Below are 21343 nucleotides of genomic sequence, written 5' to 3'. Positions count from 1 at the left end.
GAGAAATGAATTGTGGCGAGATCGGCCCGTGTGTTCCTCGCCTTACCGCCCGCGCCGGCGTCGGTAAAACTATCGTGTTTCACTAAAGTATGAGCATTATCTGGAATACCGGGAATATTTTTTCTTTTCTGTTTTTCACAGCACCGCAATATCTTTTAAACCGTTCATTACCGTTTACTCAACGTAATGACTGGAAACTTTTTGCGTTTATTCATCGGAAAGCGTAATATTTATTTTGTGTAATTCCTTTGAAGCGATGTTTATACGGAAATACAACTACGAATATTATTCGTGTACTTTGATTTTGCAAAAAATTGTTCACTTAAAAGTTGAGTCTTAAAATACAGAGTGGTTTGTCCTACAATCAAAATAACTACAGAATAAAGCAGTTTGTGAAATATTAAGTTAAAGATACACTAAAAGTCAAGAGAGAAGTTGTGTAAAAACTGAACAAAGTTGGTCGTTGTTTGATGTGGGAATGCGATGTTGAAGTTTGACTAAGAGCGGGGGCTACTCACAAGAAAGTAAAAGTTGCATTACTTATAGAAAACAAATAAACTCTTGATTTATATTTAGTTTAAGTTGTTTAAGTTCACTTAAAGAAACTTATGTACGAGTATTTACGACGTAGCAGATAATTTTAGCATTTTTTTTGTGTTTGAGTATTTAAAGCGTTAGTAAATTTAAAGTGAAGTGATCATATTCGTGATAAATTTAATTGCTGATTAATAAAACTACAACATGAGTCTTAGTTTTATACGATTAATGCCCAGTTTCTGAGAACATTTAGCGGTAATTTATCTTTTCAATGGCGGGTTTTTATATGATTTTAAACACTATTAATAGATATACTAATCTATGTACTAAATGAACCTCGGAACCGGTACCTCGATTCTCTACCACTATCGACTACCGTCAACCGGCTAGCTATCGAAATTTGACATTTAGAATGTACTGCCAAAATGTTTCCTATGACGCCCGTCAGAGGCGCAGTGCCTCGATTCTCTACTACTATCGACTACCGACAACCGAACTGTCATCGAGAAATTTTGTATGAAAATCTGATCAGCGCCTCTGACGGGTGTCGTAGGAAACATTTTGGCAGTACATTCTAAATGTCAAAATTCGATAGCTAGCCGGTTGTCGGTAGTCGATACTGGTAGAGAATCGAGCTACAGATCAGATTTTCATACAAAATTTCTCGATGACAGTTCGGTTGTCGGTAGTCGATAGTAGTAGAGAATCGAGCTACGGGGTAAGAGTGTTAGTGCTTGTTAGCACACACTAACACATATTCTTCACAAAAGTGAGGTAAATAACAGAAATACCGGACGATAATGATACAACAGTTCCTACAGAAACCTATTTACACAAAAAATACCTCGGCTGCTCAACAAATGACCGTAGTTAACCTAGTAACTAGTGAGCTCGACCGACTATTTAGTCAAGCAATTTGTAAACACGTTTGTATTATGCTATACGTACTCACGTACGGTAAGGTTTGACTTATTATTAAATACAGTAAAATATTTAGTGCTTTCACAGCTTATGCTATATCTGTTAGATACTTTATCTAGCAGACAGAGTGAGATAGATATAAATAATTTAATAAAGTTTAAACTAGGAAATATAGAAATACCGTTTGTTTAATGTATGTGTTGAGAATAAGCTTACCTTTAAACTCTGATGAATCTTCGAGCTTTTCTTTAATGAAGTTTGTTTTATACCACGAATAGCACGTCACAATCACAGATTTATTTTAAAAAATATTAAAAAATCACTCAAAATGCACAAAATACGGGTTCAAAGTAATGAAACCGTGGCACCAAAGCAAAATGATTAAATTGCCTAAAGTCAAGCCTTTTATCACTTATTTCACTACATTTAAAACCGCTTCGAAATATTCATAAACATACGCTCTCGCTATTCTTGTATCTCTTTTGCGATAAAACAGACCCATAAATAGTAACATTACTCATTCGATGTTGGCATTTTAGTATTAAAAGTGAATATGGAGCAATTGAAATATCAAACTACTTGATTAAGTGAAGTACCGAAATGAGGAACTGGAAAATTTATCTTGACTTTTAAAAAGATCGATATCGACGAGGCCTAATTAACTAATTATGATGAAAGAAACAAACAATATAAGATTAATTAAGAAAAAGCAACACAAAATCCTTCTTGACCTTTGTTATCTTACGCCAATTCCTGCAAAACCCCACCTTAGCTTTTCTTTTTCGTTCTCCTCTTGTTTTTCGTCATCTAAAAATGTGAAAATATATAAAAGAAACGTAAAACATTGCTTGGAAACTACGTAAACAACACTGCATCCACTGAAAATATGATTCATGATAGACGGATCAGTTTTTCCCACCGGACGAGGCAGATTCAAACGAAGCTATACACAACACATGTAACATTCTTGTTTACTCTACAGATTTTAAACCAAATATCAATACAAGCGTACGAGCACAGATCGAAGCAAAATTGATGGCCATGATTCGGTCGGGAGCTGGCTTGAATTTTTATTGAATTTGAGCTCGCTGGCATCAGCTCAAACACTACGTTAGCAAAATTAAATTATGGTAGCGCCAATTACAGCCGTTTTTGAACCGCACGATGGCCGATCGCCAATTTATGCGCTTATAGAGCCAGTTTCAGTTATAACAGGGTTCCGGTGCCCTCTACGTGTAGTTACCATCAGTTTTCATGATCGAAACTATTATCTTTATAGTTATAACCTTTTGATTACTTTTTGAGACTTTTGTTTCGAATTTACCGATATATTCGCTTAGAAGCAATACGAGAATAAACATTTCAGTTACGTCATGAAGGAAAATGGCAAAATTGTTACCGCCCTCTCGATTCACCGATCTCACAAACATACATTTTCAAATTCTATTCTTCGTATAGAATTAGTTTTCAACATCATAGTTTCATTAGCTTTGATCGATATAGTTTATACTATACATGCTGTCGTTAGCCTGCATCATTGTTGCTAGTAATCATTAGTAGCAATAATTACCTGTAGTATGGGTCTCATTGTCATGTTGTCAATGTATCCGTTTATAATCACGTAGCGATGTCACCCATTATCACGAACTCGACGCATTTGATTTTCAGATAACGTAATTTATTATTGCATTTGGAAATTCATACTCATTAATAATATTTTAAATGCGAATGGATGTGTCTGTCTGTTGCTGCATGTATTTGTATAGGTAAACGTTGAAGGCCCGGAGTAGATTTTTGGACATTATTTTGAATAATAAATTTATTTTTAATGAATTACATGTAAGTAGAAACGTAGTTAGAATAATTTATTTTACACAAAAGTAAAATATTTCCAGCAAGCAAGTTTACATCCTGCATCTAATAAAAATTGAACACTTTCACGTTTTAAAATAACAAGCGAATGCAAACAAATAAAAAGTGTAAAACACATACAATCACAACATTCGGTTTGCTTTGTCGAACAAAATAATGGAAGAGGTTTGTTCACTCGTGTTAGAACGAATGGTAACGAATTTTCTCTCATTTCCATGAATAAAAGATTGCATCGACGTATGCACTGAAATCGTATTGTTTTTATTGATAAATTGCTGTGTTGTTACGTTCAAACGGTGCTCACGTTGCATATAAGAGCAGACACGTCCCTTTTGTAGATATTGTTCGAAATTTTAATAAGAATTAAATTACTTTGCAAATTATGTTTGCATTGGTTTACTTGATTTTCTATGACAGGTGAATAGATGATTCCCCAGATTAGATGGTGAGAGGTTTTTTTTCATACAAATAATAAGCATAGCATTAAAATCGATGTAATTAAATTTATGTATTTAGGACGATTATTTCAATTTTCTCTTATAAGTCTGAAGGAACCCAGTGTCGTGAATTTTTTCAATTTACTTTTTTTATTCTGAGTTAAGCTCTTAAGCATTAAGTTAAGAAAATATTTAACCAAGCATTACTCAACTTTCTGTATATTTAATATTTAAAGAAATCAATTATGTAAGAACACGATCCGTAATCACAAGTGTTTTTAGGTCACTCAGACATCTTTGATGTGGTAAAAGTTAAGGCACCAAAACTTTTTCTAGGCGATCCGTTTAGCAAAGTTGGTTTTATAGATAAGACGCCCGGCTTCCATGTCATGAATAGCTCGTTTCCTTGATATAAAAACTTCTGTAACTAAATTGCTGTGTAAACAAAGAGACGCAAGACCCAAAGTAGATACTAACAACACAGAACTACATAAATGTAGGTCACTTGTTGTAGGGATGCAGAATTTAAATAAGAGTCGCTGTTTTGGTGAACGTGTCTCGTAGAAATTGCATTCCTTAGTTCAGCGCTAAGAAGTTATTACAAAAGGTGTAGATGTGTACTATTGTGTTGGAGCTATGCTGAATAGCACAACAAAGAGATGCAGTCCTAATTAGTCTGAGAGCCATATTTATTGCATTCTCGAATAAATGAATGTGATTAGAATTCAAAAGTCACTTCCCTTTGTCACTGAACACTAAAATATGAATTGAAAGCTTCATAAACAACGGCATGTAAGTAATATATTTCACTGTTCGAAAAAATACACATAAAATAGATATCGAATGTAGAATATTGATAGGTCTATAAAACTTTTACAACTGGCTAATGAAATTGAGAAATTACGCGAAAGCAACGATATTTTATGCCCAATTTAGCCTATTATGAAGTCGTACTCTTACATCGTGTTGAGCTTTGGATGAACGAGAATAATAAAATCAAATGGAAGCATTACGAACAACTTTATCCGCGTGCACCTAGCTCGAGCATTTCCTATATCGTTAATCAAATCAAGTGTTAAATGATCCGTTGAGCTGTGAGGGGTCCTGAGGTACAAACAGTAAGATATTTCCTCCGCCGACTTACTGATGATTTTCCTGAACAATATTTTTTCTTTTAGAACCAATGGAGTTGCTAACACGAACAATTTGTCAGAAGTCTGCTTTGTCTGTTTAGATTTGGGCCGTTCATCTTTCACTTTGAATTGGCTTCGAACTTGTCACTTATCATTTGCTACTTCGTACATTAGGCGTGTGCGTTTGGTTGTCGTGCCAACATTTATTTGTCACGGGTTGGGTTACTGCTCTAAATACTTTAGGTTGTAGTGTCAATATTTAAGGGAAATAGAAGTGGAAAATGCATGTTGCGTGTTTGCTGTGCGCAAGATAGTAAAGATAAATATATCGATGTTATTCTTCAGTTGAGACGTCAACTAAAATGGCTTTTAGACGCTAGTTACTAAATGCGCGTAAGGAAAATATGTCCCACAGTAATAACATCCAAGCACAATATCCCGATATTCAGGTAAATACGTGGCGTGCTCGTCCACCTCAAACGCTCGCAGAAAGGAGGTGGCAAATGCCAAGTGCCGGGAACGTCGGCTTCTACGAATAGTTGCATAGCCTATATACCCCACCATCCCTACATCCGACCGCAACCTTCTAGTTGACAATGTTAGTCTTGCGCCGACATTCAGACTATGTGAATTATCCTTTAACCACGGCTATGAAGCATAAATTTATTGACACCGCTTCTATGAGAGGAATTCAATGGAACGTGCTGAAGACAGAAGCGAAACTATTTTGAATGTTAACTTTATACGTTGGATAATACAGCTTTATGTGTGTTTACTTTGCGTTTATACTGAGTACGAGATGTTTGATAAGCGTTGGTTGTGTCTACTCATTAGTGCTACAATAAAACAAAGCCAACGTGCTAAAAGGAAAAAACCGGAATGAAATAAAAGGATTACTCTAAATTGTGATTGCTCTGAAGTGGCGCTAAAAGAAAGCCTCCGCAAAAACAAAGTACAAAACGAATACTTATTAGATACAAAGCTTTCGAGTTTAAAATGGCTCTTTAAAGGAAGGGAAGGGTTTGACCACGGACAAATTTAACGTCAAATTTTACCAAAAAACCCTAACCACTTAGCGGTAAAGGCGTAGCCCACGTTTAATGCACTGTACAAGGTACATTAGTATTCCGTCTATTGTCTTCCTTTTTTCGAATGGACAGATGCTGTTGGCCTCTTCCGGCCTTTATAGCATCACTGGGCTTAAGCAGGCGAGCACTTAAGGCGCTCAGCCTGTAAAAAGCAAGGGGGGGTAACAAGATGTCTAATGGTACCGCGGAGGGACGAAAGATTTTTACGCAAAAACGAGTGTACGACATTTTGTCTTTTTTATAATTGATAAATACTTAGAACGATCTTATCAAAAGAGAAATTTTAACGTGTTGATTTTTCTTACGAAATACATTGAAGGATAAGTAGCACTTGGCAGATTGTTTAGAAAGAAACTTTTCTCATGTGCATGGTTACTTGAGAAAAGTTTATAGTTTGATCTTCTTATCAAGGGATTTTTGGAAATTTAATGTAACATTATTAGGCTTTTATGTCATAAAATCCAATTTTATATAAAGCCACTCGACCCTAACCTTTCAAGGAAATATAAATTAGACTTAATTTTTACAAGTTCAATTAAGAAATTGCCTCTTACCCAAAATATCTTTAAAGCGTACCGACAAATGAGTTTCTACAAAAATACGTACGTTTTAAGTAGCAAGTAACAAAAGCTCACAGTATCAGATAGTGCAGTTATGCAGTACCATAAATATCGTCGCTCACAGTGGCCTTTAATAGCACGTATACAAACTTTTATTGAATTCGCTCAATATATTTTGGCATTGGCGCAAATACGATGGTTGTTGAATTAAATAATGAAAAGGCAGTTTCCCACAGGTTTTAAACGGGTGAATGGCAAAGAGCCAACGTTTATGTCCCACCTATCTACACATCTACAGTCAATAGACATATTTTTAGTCAGTACCAGATGGTGTCATTGTGGTTCCGATTGCGCTGTTACAAATTCTCTATAGCTTTCCAATAAGGATAAGTGCGACTGTAGGCGATATTAAGACAATTGCTCGCCAATATTTCAATAATTTTGCTATGGAATATAAAATAGTATAATAAACCCATTATCGTATACTAGCTGACCCGCGCAACTTCGCTTGCGTCACATAAGAGAGAATGGTGAAATTTTCCCCCGTTTTTGTAACATTTTTTACTCATACTCTGCTCCTATTGGTCGTAGCGTGATGATATATAGCCTATAACCTTCCTAGATAAATGGACTATCTAACATTGAAAGAATTTTTCAAATCGGACCAGTAGTTCTTAAGATTTCGCGCGTTCAAACAAACAAACAAACAAACTCTTCAGCTTTATAATATTATATTATATATATTACTAGCTGACCCGCGCAACTTCGCTTGCGTCACTTAAGATAATCATAATTTTCCCCGTTTTTGTAACATTTTTCACTGTTGCTCTGCTCCTATTAGTCGTAGCGTGATGATATATAGCCTATAGCCTTCCTCGATAAATGGGCTATCTAACACTGAAAGAATTTTTCAAATCGGATCAGTAGTTCCTGAGATTAGCGCGTTCAAACAAACAAACAAACAATCAAACAAACAAACAAACAAACAAACAAACTCTTCAGCTTTATAATATTAGTATAGATTATAATATTAGTATAGATTTGAATAAAGTAAAGGGTTTCACTTTTATCCTTTTATTTTGATACGCCAATTTACTGACATCGACAAATCACTATACATATTATATATAAAAATATACCGTGTTTGTACAAAAATACTTCGTAGTTGAACTTATATAATACGTTATGTTGTGTTTGCAAAAACCGGCGTGAGCCATAATATAAAAAATATAAAATTCAAAATAAAAATCTTGTATATATATGACAATATTCGCATAGAACCATGCATGTCAGTAAACATTTTGCACGTGGTAGCATTTTGTACGAATTAAACCATTTTTTGTACCGAACATTTTCCCTTGTGTCACACTACACCAAAAATGCAACAGAACTAAAACACAGTAACTGCAAATAAAAACTTCTATTACCTTGTTTTTAAATTACACGGTGCGGGGAACAAAAATAGTAGGCATCTAGTCAGATTTTAGTTACATTTAGCATTTTTTGTCAGCGCTTTGAATAACACAAACAATTTGTTTTGTACAAGCTAAAATAAATGTTCACTAGAATTTTAGTTATTCACGTTACTCTTTCATTTGGCGAAAATCTCACATCCATTAATTTTAGAAAGATTATGCAGATGTTCTCTGCTCTTTAATTATCTCTTCTCGCTGAGGCATATTATATTACTTATGAGTACAAACCCTGTAAATAGGTTTAAAAAATATTCAGGGGGTTTATTAATTCGGGTTTATGCTTCGTTCGTCTCATTTTTTGTTTTAAAGATAATGAATAATTTCTCAAAATATCAAACATTTCTTTCTCTATTCCGTTGAAACTATCCATGGAAGTTCCTGTATAATTTGTAAAATAAAAAATCACATCGTTCAACATGCTGACGTTCTAAACACATTCTAATATCCATAATAACAAACAAACAAAGTTGGCAACAGTACACAACACATACGCGGCACCATTTATTAGCCGTCATAAATTGCTTCTGCGGGTTTACTCAGTTTCAATTAACTTAACAGATTATTGAGCTTGTACTGACATTAGCTTTGTACTCGATTACAGCTTTGTTATGATAAATGTAGTGCGAAAGATTTTTTTAGAGTACTGACCTTTTTAAAAGAAACGTATTTTTTTAATAAACATATAATTTTCTCTGTTCGCAAAATTGGATTCTTACCTCGTAATGTGCTATGATAACTGCGAGTGATATATCTGTCGCTACCTTTCAATTAAATGTATTTAATACTAAGTTGAAATTCGCGCGCTTCTGTAATGTTTTAATGTAAATATGAATCACACTGACTATAATTTTGTGGTCAGAACAGTATTTAAACAATTTTGCAGCTTGATTAGTAATAGTTGACCATTATTTTTATAGCTGACTATTAAAAGACTTCTGATAATTAGCAGTATTTATTGAAACGTGGTACTATTCCTTTTCATTGAAATTCAAACTACGTACGTTATTTCTTCCGTTAACAATATCGTCTACGAGAATTGAAAGAATTTACTAATATATTTGTTGGAACCTAGTTACGTACCCGCCGGGATTCTCGATCCAATTTCCGTATACTTAATTAAGATTAAAGATGAGTTCAGTATGTACAGTGCATAACATATTGGCGCGCACGCCTCGAGGGGCTCTTGACGCGCCCTGTCAAGACGCTAGTGACGGAGATGATTGACGAATGGCCTTATTCATATCGCATAATAACTGCGGGATATGAGAGCGAGAGGTGTCTCTGAGGAGAAGTGTTTTTGTTTCCAGTATTCCTGTCTGACTGTACTTACGATACGATCATTTATTGAGGTTACGTGTATTACCGGTTGTAGCGTTTAAAACATAAGTAATTGTGGTAGCAATATCTCCTCTTTCCCATTTTTTTTAATCTGATTGCTGTAAAAACATTGAGTATTTCTTGATAATCATTGTAATTTTATGGTTAGTAAAATGTTTACGCTATACGATTATTTTGCACTCAATGTAAGAGTTGAATCAAATTTTACCTCAATCACTCGGAATGCAGTACTGTTTATTTCTAGTAATTGGAGTATTTAAATAAAAAAAAAACAAAACACACCGTGGTACGCATTTCATTGGCTTCGCAGAATCGCAGTTAACAAATGATAGAATGCTATTTTAGAAGCTATAAAAACATTTTTTCGAATTGAAAATCGTGACACGAAAAATCTCTACTGAATATTTGAATCTGTTACACTTTTAAATATGAATGTCGACACTTTAGCCGTGAAAAGTGTAAAGGGAAAGAATTGAAAATCGAAACACGTTAATTTATAGGTCGTTGAAAAAATAATGGAATCAGTCACGCGACCCACTTAGTACGAGGTTAGCGGGCCCTTACATCGTAGTTTTAGTACTATTGATAGAAAAAACATATTTGTCTTCATATTTGAGTTCTAGTTTTATCCAATGACCGTTTTTATTAACCATATTGGATCGCTTTTGTCGTAGAAACTTATTATTAGTTGAACGCGACTTCTTTTGGAAGGAACTCGTTCTAAATGTTGTAATAATATTATGAAATACTTGTATATTACTACAGTTATTAGGTTTTATGTTAGCTTAAACAAATAGTTACTTACGGAGGAAAGTAGTGGTTTTGCCAAAACTAGCGATTATATCGTAAACCATAGTTCTACGTTCTTTATAAAGCAAAGGGAGAATTTAAATGACTATTGTCAACTATATTAAGTTTTATCATCTATCAGCTGCAGCTTAATAGCATGTATTACCCCGAAATTTAGCGACCCATACACCGGCAATTCCTCTACAATTAGAAGATAATTTAATTTACATGTAGACGGCCCCACTACTTTAATGCCTCGAGTAAACTGCCTCCTCGCGAGGCGCCATAATTAAAAGATCCTTTTTAATTAAATCGAGAATCTTTTTCAGCGCGCCACGCGGAACAGTTAAGACCTACATGAACAAATTTTCCTGGTGCTTTGGGCAAATAAACAGCAGTGGAAACCGCTAAAGTGAACGGGTATGTGAAGAACACAAACAAAATTAAAGAAAAACTAAACAGCAAGTAAACATCCACGAAGCATGTCCGGTCCGGGTAAGCTAAGCTAATACTTGCCAAGGAAAAGTTAAAAGCTCCGGAGAATTCGTTTCTGTCTATTCACTGCGTACATAACAAAACATTTTAATTGTTATTTTACTGAAGCTTACTTTGTTTTCAATTAATAAGATAACGTACATATGTAATAATGTAATGAAATAGTCGCGATAAAATACAACCAAAGTAAATACACTCGAGCAAAAAACAAAAACACTATCTAGTACTTATTTAATATCTCCAACACAAAAATAACTGGCTAAAATAAACCCGTACAAATATCTAATTCCCCAGTTAGATAAGCAAAACCACTTCAAATGTTTGTGTAAACTTTTGTAGGTAATTTAGGGACAAGAACATGATATTTTCCCTAGTAAAATACTGAAATAGTCGAGTGAAACTGTCCTTAGTTTAGATAATATCAAAGCTCGCAATGAAAACACTGAAACGTACACCTACTTTGTACCACAGTAACTTTCAAAAGCCAAATATTCGCGTAACAAAATGGAATTCTATATTAGTGTACACTCGGACTATGCTGATTTGAATAAAATTTGGTGAAAAGCAACAAAAAAGGAATCAGGGCACAGGGTGACAAAGTCGAACAGAAATGTGAGAAAAAGCGGCAAAACCCCCAGTAACGAGTAACCGATTGGAAAAGCAAAACCCAACACCACAGCCTGAAAGAAACTAACTGCCGTTTAATAGTGTAGTTTGGGTCCCGTTAAAACTCGTGCCAATAAAAATACCATTTTAAATTCATATCTATACAAATATTTAAAATTCTATAAACTTTTTGCAGTTTTGACAATTGGAACGCATAATTTAGTTACATAAAAATACATTTTTTCCAAGCAAATAAAACATAGATTAGCAGGATAAGATAATTGTTTTCGTCGTAATTCAAAGTACAATTTATAAAGTATTCTAGCAAATGTAAAAAGTGTGAAAGAGTAAAAAATCAACAACGGATGATATCATCTAAGCAAGCGAAAATATTGGGATTATACTTTCTCATAAAGAAAAACTTTTATTATGGAAGTAATTAATTTGAAAGAATGCTAATTTTTCTTTTAATCGCTTCTTTAGCGCCGCAACTTTTATCTACTTTGTTTGAATTACTTTCGGCCGAGCAGTTCGCGGCAAGTTTCTCAAACATTTTTATACTAAGTTATAACACTTTTATTATAAAACAAAGCCATTGTTCTAAAATAAAATTTATAAATTGAGACGTAAATAACCATACTTAGAGCAATACTTTGTTTTTATTTTTTTAAGTACATTGGACAAACACCATAATTAAAATCAAGACATTTAATGGGTATAATCTCAACGATATACAATTTTGATGTTGGTTTTTTGTATGTTATTTAATTCAAGAAGCCACTCGAATTTCCTTTATCGCTGTGCAACAGTAACTGTTTTCTAGACTCGCAGTGTGATTTCAACGTATAAAAGTAATTACCACTTTAATTGTTTAACTTATAAAAACTATTCATAAAGCCGCGCTACGAATTACGATTAAATAAAATATCCATAACGATTTCCACCGGCACCAATGTTTATTGTTTACGTTCGCAAAAATAAACAAAAGTACATTTCGCCTTTAAAACACCGCTGCGTTTCGAATCTGAAACAGAATCTGTAATGTATTCGATTGGCGAATTCGTGACTACTCAATGCAGATCAAATATGAGCCAAATTGGATCCGTACACACGTTGGACCTCTGAAAAAGGTTCGTAGCGTCGTAACTAGGCATTTCATTCGATACTCTTGGAAAAAAGTACAAGACGACCGACACAAACCGTCTCTGTTCGATACCATGAAATTACCAAATCGTTTGTACACCTACTTGTAGGTAAACAAAGGAATCACTCCGGACCGAATTGATTTGATTTTAGATTGTTCATTCTTTGAAGTTTATTTTCGGAAAGGTATGTGAAGATATACTTACCTACATATGTATCCGTTTATACATCGCTCTTTATTTGTATTTGAAGTGATTCGGTTTCATAAATCTATTTTTAAACGTACCTATCATTTCAGCGACTTTGACTTTGACTTCAATGAATATAATTTCTATATAAATCTGTAAACACTGTATAATGTTAGTACTACATAATATAAAGTGATTGCCTACTAACTGGACCAACTATGCATACACATTACACAATCATCACAATGGTCAATTAAAGATCCGACCACTAATAGTCAGCTAATCACCGCTAATTAATCGCACCGCAAATATCTGGTGATGATGAGTTACATTAGGAATTTATTTAAATCATGAATATTCAGTTAATTAAACAAATTCAAACACAACTTTCCATATGATTACGTTCATGCAGTTTATTATGTAGGTACGCGTACATTAGACTCTATTATTTTTAATTTGATAAATTATTATACGCTTAACGCTACTCACCTTAAATAAAGTCAACACATCTCAGTACCATAAAACGCAATGTCAAAACTCTTTACAAGGCAGGCATTACAATATTTTGGCAAAAAAGATTTTTAGGTAGCGTTTATTTTTCTCACTTTCCATAAAAAAAAATACACTCAAAAACAGTATTTTTAACAAAATGTTCTAATGCATTTGTTGACCTTATCATAACGATATAAAAACGTATTAATAAAATAATATTACCTTTATTCTATTACACGTTTCTTTTTCACATTCTACATTTGATACCACAAAGTTTAAAAGCACTTAAGCTAATACTTTTTACACATCGCTGTCACGGAATAGTCAGTAAAGCAGCCGTGAAATTATTCTGTACTCGGCCTTAGCGCCAACCCGGCAGATAGACGTGGGAGATATTAAATCGTATGGAAACTAAACTCACCGGGATATTAAAAATAAATTCAACGTATTCAAGTTGTATTTTCAACTTCTAGAGAATTTTATGATAGTTATGTGTGATGCATTTGCTCTATGTTCTCTCTATGGGCATGTTTTAATCATAATGAGTACAATTCAACGGACTAACTTATTTAGTTTTTGCTTTCAATAAATTCTTACTTTTTATATGTAAGTACATTTTGTCGAGAAAAATTCACTTGTGGCTAAATTACATGTGCTACGCTATGTACATAAACAGGTACAAGCTCAAGAAATAGACGCTTACCTCTACTTTTTAAAATCTTAAAACCACGCCATTCATTATTCAAAAACGAGTTCAAAATCTTCGTGTTAAAAAGATGCTTACGAATTCTATAGGGTACTCTGAGGTGGAGGTACTAAATTTGTTTATCTTTTACAGGTTAATTATTAAATCGTCTATAGCTCAAAACCCTTAAACGAGCAATTACTGTGTACATCGACATAAAAGAGTTAAAAAAAAAATGTGCAATGTTCTAACAAATTGTGAATCAATGAAGAAGTCTCACTTTTACTCGCTCGTTTACTTTTATAAAATGCGTTTTACTTTAACAAGCACCCCTGGTCAGTAGCTCCATCTATTAAATTGCGAACGAACTGACTTTTAGTCGTAGACCTTTACCAACAATAGGCAGAAACCATGTAAAGAACAGATACAAGACGAATATTATTTTCTTATACTCTTAAAATGAGAGTTCTTAATAAATTATCCATAAAAAAAAACGGTGAACCTTTGTTAAAGTTACTAAATTATACTATGGTCATTTGCCATTATATAAGAACTTGCTTGTATTGGCTAGAAATGCGGTGAATTTTCGAAACCAGGGGTGTTTAAAGGCGCCTATATCTTTATCAATTGTGTAAAAGTATAATCTACTATATTAATAATCACCACGTGCACAATACCGGAACCCATGGGTAATACTATTTCAGACTTATTAAGCTTCCGATTATACCTTGATTAATATAACGAATATAACTCAAGCCCGTAACAATCTCGACTTGCACATTTACGACATTCAGGCGACTTAATAAAATTTCCTTGCAGATGTGAGCGACGCAAACCTACTCTAACAACTTTCAGAGTAATAAGTACATAGTTCACCTGGATTTACCAGTTCAAAATATTCACACACGAAATGTGGATGGCAAAACTATCCTCTGACATTAGCAACAGCATGAAATTGGAACTATATTATATAAATATCTAAAGGTAAACTGTTAGCTAAGACCAAATTTGGAGAACTGAGTTATGAATGTTGCTAGAACTTTTAATGGACTGCATTCAGTTAGCTCTATGCAAAACTGCGTCATTTCAAGCAGAAATACAATATTAAACCTATGCACACATTTGCGTTTATCTTGGGAATATGTTTGTAATTTTGATATGTTATGAAAATGTTTACACACATTATTAAACACTGAAAATTCTCTAACCAAGGACGTACATACTTTTATGTACAAACTTACCTACGTTTTGAAACTTCTAGGTTTATCAATTTGTTTGTTTGTTTCCAACGTTTCATTTACACTTCCCGTTAATTAATTATAACGTAATTAATACTATGCTCACCCAAAACATAATTACAGGATGTCAAACAATTAATACGGTATAATGTAACAAAGTAAATGCTGAATGCAATTAACGCCATTGTCAAACAACAGACTCAGTATTACTTTAAAGTAGGTTAGCTGACGTTTGTTCCGCGTCGCTGGTTATATCTACTAACATGCAAAAATTACTGTAGGAACAAGGCGAAACTGTGAAATTAGAATTGGTTTTCTTAATCGGCTGAGGTGGAGGCGAGCGCAGCGCGGTTCAATTCTGTCGCTTCCGAGAGCGGCCTGTTTTCAATACACCTCCAAATTGCTCCATTAAAACTTCCCTAACTGCCTTCAAACCGAATTGTTAACGCTTCGCGTACTACTGAATGTTGGACAATGACGGGAGTAGTCATTGAATATCAGACTGTCTTTTCAAAAATTACTGGTTTATTCGCTGTTTAGCACGTATTTATACTTGAGTATCGTAGCTCTATTCAATTTAGCAGTTAATAATTTAAACTTATATTAAATAATTATTCATTTAGTTTATTTTCAAGACTATCTTTCCATCTGTATAATCTTATCTCTGATAACTAAAAATATTTGTCCATTAGTAGCGTACTCTAAACTAATGTTTACACGAAAGCTCTGCAAAGTGTATTCATATTTTCCGGCTACCAAGGAAAGTTTTTAAAGCAGTGTAATCATCCAGTAGATACCTACTAGAAGCGGTAAACTTTAACTACTATTTGGCACACTTTCAAACTTCCACCGTGTCGGTCCATGACTATTTTTCTCTTTTTGTAGTTCGATTAAAACATGCAGTCGCTCTTTCCGTTCTATTCATGTATGCGATGCACTTGAACGAATTTCGGAGAAAGGTGTGTGGCAAATAGCAACGGCACAGGCAGCGAGCGTCATCGTGCTTAAAATAGAGGAAAACTATCGTAAATATCGCCCCGAAGCACCAAAGCGACTGTTGTATAAAAATAAAACTACTCTGGAGTGCTTACTGGAAAATAATGAAAGTGTAAAGCTGAATTTTGTTGCATGTGCGATAAGGTGTACCTATTGCTCTTCGGCAATGAATTTTTTTGACTGTGCTGTGCCGTCTTGGTATTCAAAAAGTATAAATATTGTAAGAAAAGTTGGCTCTCGTATAAAAGGAGCGGCACTAATGTTTGTATAAATCGTACTTACCTGGCCTGCCTCGGCATCCAGTACGTTAGGTGTTTTGAATGCGAGGCCAAATTGACTCCATTAAAAGTTTTGAAAGCGCTCGTAGCTTAGATAATTTACTGAGAGAGTTATGCCGTCTATAAAAGCATACGTGGGTACTGAAAACTAATGAATTTATGTTTGTGTTTATATTTTCGTACTTAACTTTGTTAAGTGGATGCTTAATGTTTTAGGTGGTTGGTAAATACACATTATGTATGATACTGATATATTTTCATGGTGGTAAGGTCGTAAGTAACGTACCCACCCGAATGATTGTCGTCGAGACAGTTGATGGGTACTCAAGCTTTATATCCAATCGCTTAAATGGTACTTGTGTTGGCTCATTGGCTATATTTTAAAGAGTATAATAATATGGTTTCCAGACGCTGTAAATGATTATGCCTCTGCAACTTCAACTTTAAAAAAAGTAATTTAATCTTGCCATCCCGTAGAGAAAAGCGCGAGTTATCTTTATTGCTTCCATATTCTCTACAAAACTTTACAAGATCATAGTGTATTGTTTAATCTCACTGTTACGAACTTTTCCTTTGATAATGTGATAATCTCACATGGGACAGAGCCCCATAATTGATAAGAGAGCACAGGGACACAGGACGTAGTAATTAGGGAACGGGGAAGCAATTACGACTTTAATAGGAGTGCGATGTTCGCGGCCGAACGTTAGCTCCTTAATAATGTTATATGTTCCTTTGTTGTGCGCGATTCAATAAGTGAACTAGGAAACTAGTGTGTCCCAGACCAAGAATCAATCTCATTATTGGTCCTTGTATGACCAATTTTCTTGGTAATGTGAAGCACTTACGATATGCTTCTCTCGTAGCATGTAATGGATGAAAATGTAGAGTATTCACTTTACATGAGAGGTATAGTGCTCAACTTTGTTAGAAGTTTAGCACATTATTAATTTTATCAAATAAATTAAAAAAAACTTCTTAAGAGTCTGCAGAGATAGTGGCAAATGACGTTCTTAAGGACATGCTACGGCCATTTGGTTTTTTAACTTAGTTACAGGCTTGCAGGTAAGTTTAACAACACGAAATGTAATATCGCGTTAACTCTTACCCGTGGATATGTAAAATGTAAGATTGATAATCTTTTGCTCAGAGTGGGCAATCTAGGTGGGTACTTTGTAACTTATAAAAGTATGAAAATGAAATGCACACAGTCTCAAAATTAACTCATAAACCTGTGTTTTATTTGCTTATTTTGTTTGTTTTTGTACTTTTTGTGTTATAGTCGACTATAAAGCTTAATATCTTATTACGCGATCACAAACACGATTGCAATAACTCTTCGTGCTTTAATTGGACGGCGCACTCGATCGCAAGTGACATTTCAAAGGCTGCGGTTAAGCTCAACTCCGCACGAAATTAAGTTTGTTATGAAGTGAGAACGTTTTTTGTGAAGAGTAATCTTACCAACCTATAGTAGGTATATTAATAATAAAAAGCTGAAGAGCTTGCTTGTTCAGTTGGTTGAACGTGCGTTAATCAGAAACTACTGATACGAATTGAAAATATTTTTTTATGTTGAATAATCTATTTATTGTGAAAAGCTATATCAAATCATGTCAAGACGCACACACAGTGGAGCAGCATTAAATAATGCTGATAAAATAGGAAAATATAAATCCGTACGGTCATCTGTACGGACATATATTGTCTTCGCCTACTACTACTAGTTACTTACTTGGTTAATTTTTTATCTTATAACTTTGTGTAAACTATTATTTTTTATCAGAACCTGTTAACAACTACGAGTGGTAAATGCTTAACTTAGAGTAAAGGTAAGGTAAAAACTACCTTTTGGTAGTTATATTATTGTTTCTTTTCTAGTTCTATTTAATGCTAAATCACAATAAGTATTGTATTTCTGTCTGGTCCGGGTAGCTGTAGTAAGGATAAAATAACTCTGTGACAACATTATTGATGAGATAAAAGATTATAAATAACAGTTAAATCTACAGAAATAAAACATAAGTTTTAAAATATTTATATTAAAAGACATGGATGCAATAATTATTATTTAATAAACACAGTGTATTTATACTCTGGCAGCACTGCTTACGTCTGTCGCCTGTGTCAGTTATGTCAAATGCAACTGACAAATACTTACTTATTTGTGTTCGCGCCGTCAGCTTTACCGTTAAAAATAAGCGATAAATATTTATCTGATTCATATAATTAAAAGTTTTTAGATACAGCGATTAACGCTGCATTAGCTATGACTTACGGAAATGCACACAGGTTCTTTCTCAGGACTATAGCTAGTCAAGGAGTTTTGACTCTTGCCGATGTTCATAAAGTTTTGGAAAAGTTTACCGGTAAGAAGCTTATTAAATACATTATACCACTAGTTAAAATGTAATTACTTTTTGAAGTGGTAAAAACTTGCACGTACGCACTTGTAAAAAGGTCTTATTCAAAGAGATCTAAGATGTTTGAGGTTGGTGGTTAAAATAATCACGCACCTAATAATATTCCTCTTTACAAGCGACACTGTGCACACTGAACATCCAAGTCTCTTGTGAGACTGTGTCTTGCAGATAATACTGATAAATATTTAATATTCCAGACGATGGAGAGTTTAATTTACAAGACATGGTGAAAGAAATAAATGCTGAAATAAGGCCATACAAACAACAAATCAAAATAACAAATGATGAGGTCACTAATGAAGAGGTTGTAGTCTTCCTTTCTCTTGGCTATGATGATGCTACTAAAGCACAAAACATCTTCAATGCAACAGAACTGGAGTATTTCAGGGTACTCATTGAACAGATCATGACAACTGAATCAAGACAGATCACTGGGATCCATGCTATGAACTTAGTTGGTAAAATGAAATCTACTTTTACTAAAACTGATGCACAGGTAAGTTCTTTTTTGTGTTTATCCACCTTGTGTGTGATTGTTCAGTATAAAACAATGTTCTTGTTAATAATAATTTGCCTAGCAATAAATACTAAGTAATAAAACAACACAACATTGAAAATGTCATATTGGTTGTATAGTATCATAAACATTTCAATAGGTATGTAATTTTTTTAAGTAGGTACACAATTTAACAAGATCATGCCATTGGAATCAATTTACAGGCAAATTATCTCATGATGTGTGTTTTTCTGTTCCATTATTGAGCACTTATATTAATTAGTACACAGAGGTTTGCCTAGGTGCATAATCTGGTCTGGAGAAATTCTCTGAAGAACTCTCAGTAATGCAATATGTTATCTTTATATTCTTAGCTTCAAGAGATACACTTAATGCCTTTATAAGTACAAGCTCAACGATTGTAAAACATTAAAAGCCTCATACCTTAAGTATTGTTTTAAAATGTTACAGAAACTGCTCAACACTTGGTGCAGAATGCGGTATTTGGATAAGGAGGAAACAAACTATGCTCTAGGGGTCAGAGCTATCCATGAGTTTGAAGGCTATCTTCGAGAGAACATGCCTGATACCATTGAAGAATGCTGTCTTTGCAAACAAATTGTTTTTAGAGTATGTGGTATATATTATTAAGCTAGCACAGAATAGTGACACTTATTTGAGTTCTAAAGAAGAATTCTTTTAATGAGAACCTGGATACTAGCTTTAAAGATGAGTGATAATGTACAGGAATCCTCGGTTTGAGGCAATCACTTTTTACATATAATCTTTTATAAGGGTTCTCTTATAAACATATTATTATGTGTTTGGATTATACATTAGTATCTTAAAACTTATTGTGCATTACAAATACTTATTATTTGTGACTGTATCTATTTCAGGGTTATAACTGTCCAGGCTGCAGCTTAGCGGTCCACACTAGGTGCTTGAAGCGGTACCTTGAAAAGGTTGACAAGTGGCCATGCTGCAAGATTAACTTCAATTCAGACCAGCTGGATCGCCTAAATAATGAAGGGTAAGACCTATAATAACATATAATCTCTTTTTAACCTGCTAGGGCATAGAGATATTGCAGCCTATTTCTACTATAGGGAAAACCCTATAGTAGAAATGTTTACTTACCTGGCCATGTTCTCCTTCGTCACATTGATGCAAAACTTAAAGCTATAACCAGATTACTTTGGCCGCCTGTTTATGGCGCCTACTAACTAGAGGCAACACTTAAATGGCTTTACAAAGGTTTGTGTGTAGATATAAATACATCTCAAAGTGGTGAAGAAAAACACTGCTAGCAAATGTTTCCTGTCTTAGAGTTGGTGAAATAGATATTGAAAGAATTCAATTGCACATAGCCAGCATCTTGGACTCAGGAAATAGAGACCTATTCCCAACAGTTTAATTAGATGTATGTATGAAGAGATTTTGCTTCCTTCTCCTCACTTGGGTCATTACAGTTCCAGATTAACTCAAACCCAACACATTGATACGACTCAACAGTCAACAGTATACAACACGGTTGTGGAACCAACACTCCATCACAATTCGACAGACGACATGGAAGTTACTCAAGAAGTCATACCGGAGATCTCACAACGAGTCACTAAGAAAAGAAAGCGTCATAACGATTAGATTTACGTTCATTATGTTAAAGCTACTGAGTGGTAAGATATTGAGACGTATTTTTGTATCAGTAGAAAAGTAGATAGTTATCTAAGTAGTTAGCCGTAGCTAAGATACAACGTTTTTTCTATTGAAAATCCCAGTATAGTATCTTGTTATTGTTTTTACACACATAAGCTCCAGTTACCAAGCAATATGGATACTAGTTATATTGTTCTTGTTATTTGTTAGACGTTTCATGGTTTAAAAACATCTACTATGCATGCTATTATGTTGCATAACTCATTGAATAAGTTGGTTTTCAAAAACCATTAATAAAACAAAGACTAATTTGGATAATAGATATTCTACTGTAACAGGAATACAACAAATCAAGTAAAGATAGGTAATTAATATTAACTAGTTATAGCATTTCCACTGAATGAAACGAATTGTTAAATAATTTCTAATCTAGTATTAGCTGTTATTACGAAAATTATAAAAAAATTGTCATGTCATGGTATTGTTAATTTCAA

The 21343-nt window shown here is 34.0% G+C and overlaps 2 protein-coding genes across 2 annotated transcripts in view; one reads left to right on the top strand and one right to left on the bottom strand.

The window, feature by feature from the left end:
• The window catches only part of LOC142976735 (lachesin-like), a 115302-nt gene extending 113605 nt beyond the window's left edge, over window positions 1–1697 (bottom strand). The window contains exon 1 of the mRNA XM_076120263.1: window positions 1675–1697. The gene's annotated coding sequence lies outside the window, so the exon portion shown is untranslated. The remainder of the gene's footprint in view (window positions 1–1674) is intronic.
• A 16702-nt stretch (window positions 1698–18399) lies between these two features.
• Window positions 18400–21262, top strand: LOC142976665 (non-structural maintenance of chromosomes element 1 homolog). The gene is made up of 5 exons (XM_076120158.1): window positions 18400–18640; window positions 18892–19190; window positions 19662–19820; window positions 20090–20223; window positions 20663–21262. The coding sequence occupies exons 1-5, from the start codon at window positions 18541–18543 to the stop codon at window positions 20835–20837; spliced, it is 867 nt and encodes a 288-aa protein (XP_075976273.1). The 5' UTR covers window positions 18400–18540; the 3' UTR covers window positions 20838–21262.
• The last annotated feature ends 81 nt before the right edge of the window (window positions 21263–21343 follow it).

Source organism: Anticarsia gemmatalis, chromosome 11, assembly GCF_050436995.1.
Source record: "Anticarsia gemmatalis isolate Benzon Research Colony breed Stoneville strain chromosome 11, ilAntGemm2 primary, whole genome shotgun sequence".
Lineage (NCBI taxonomy): Eukaryota > Metazoa > Arthropoda > Insecta > Lepidoptera > Erebidae > Anticarsia > Anticarsia gemmatalis.
Note: the sequence above shows the minus strand (reverse complement) of the source record. Positions and strands in the feature narration are given on the sequence as shown.

Excerpts from the sequence above, each read along its gene's own strand:
- LOC142976665 (XM_076120158.1), top strand. The coding sequence starts at position 18,541 with ATGACTTACGGAAATGCACACAGGTTCTTTCTCAGGACTATAGCTAGT. Across the intron at positions 18,641-18,891 it reads AGTTTTGGAAAAGTTTACCG|ACGATGGAGAGTTTAATTTA; the intron begins GTAAGAAGCTTA and ends TTAATATTCCAG. Across the intron at positions 19,191-19,661 it reads TTACTAAAACTGATGCACAG|AAACTGCTCAACACTTGGTG; the intron begins GTAAGTTCTTTT and ends AAAATGTTACAG.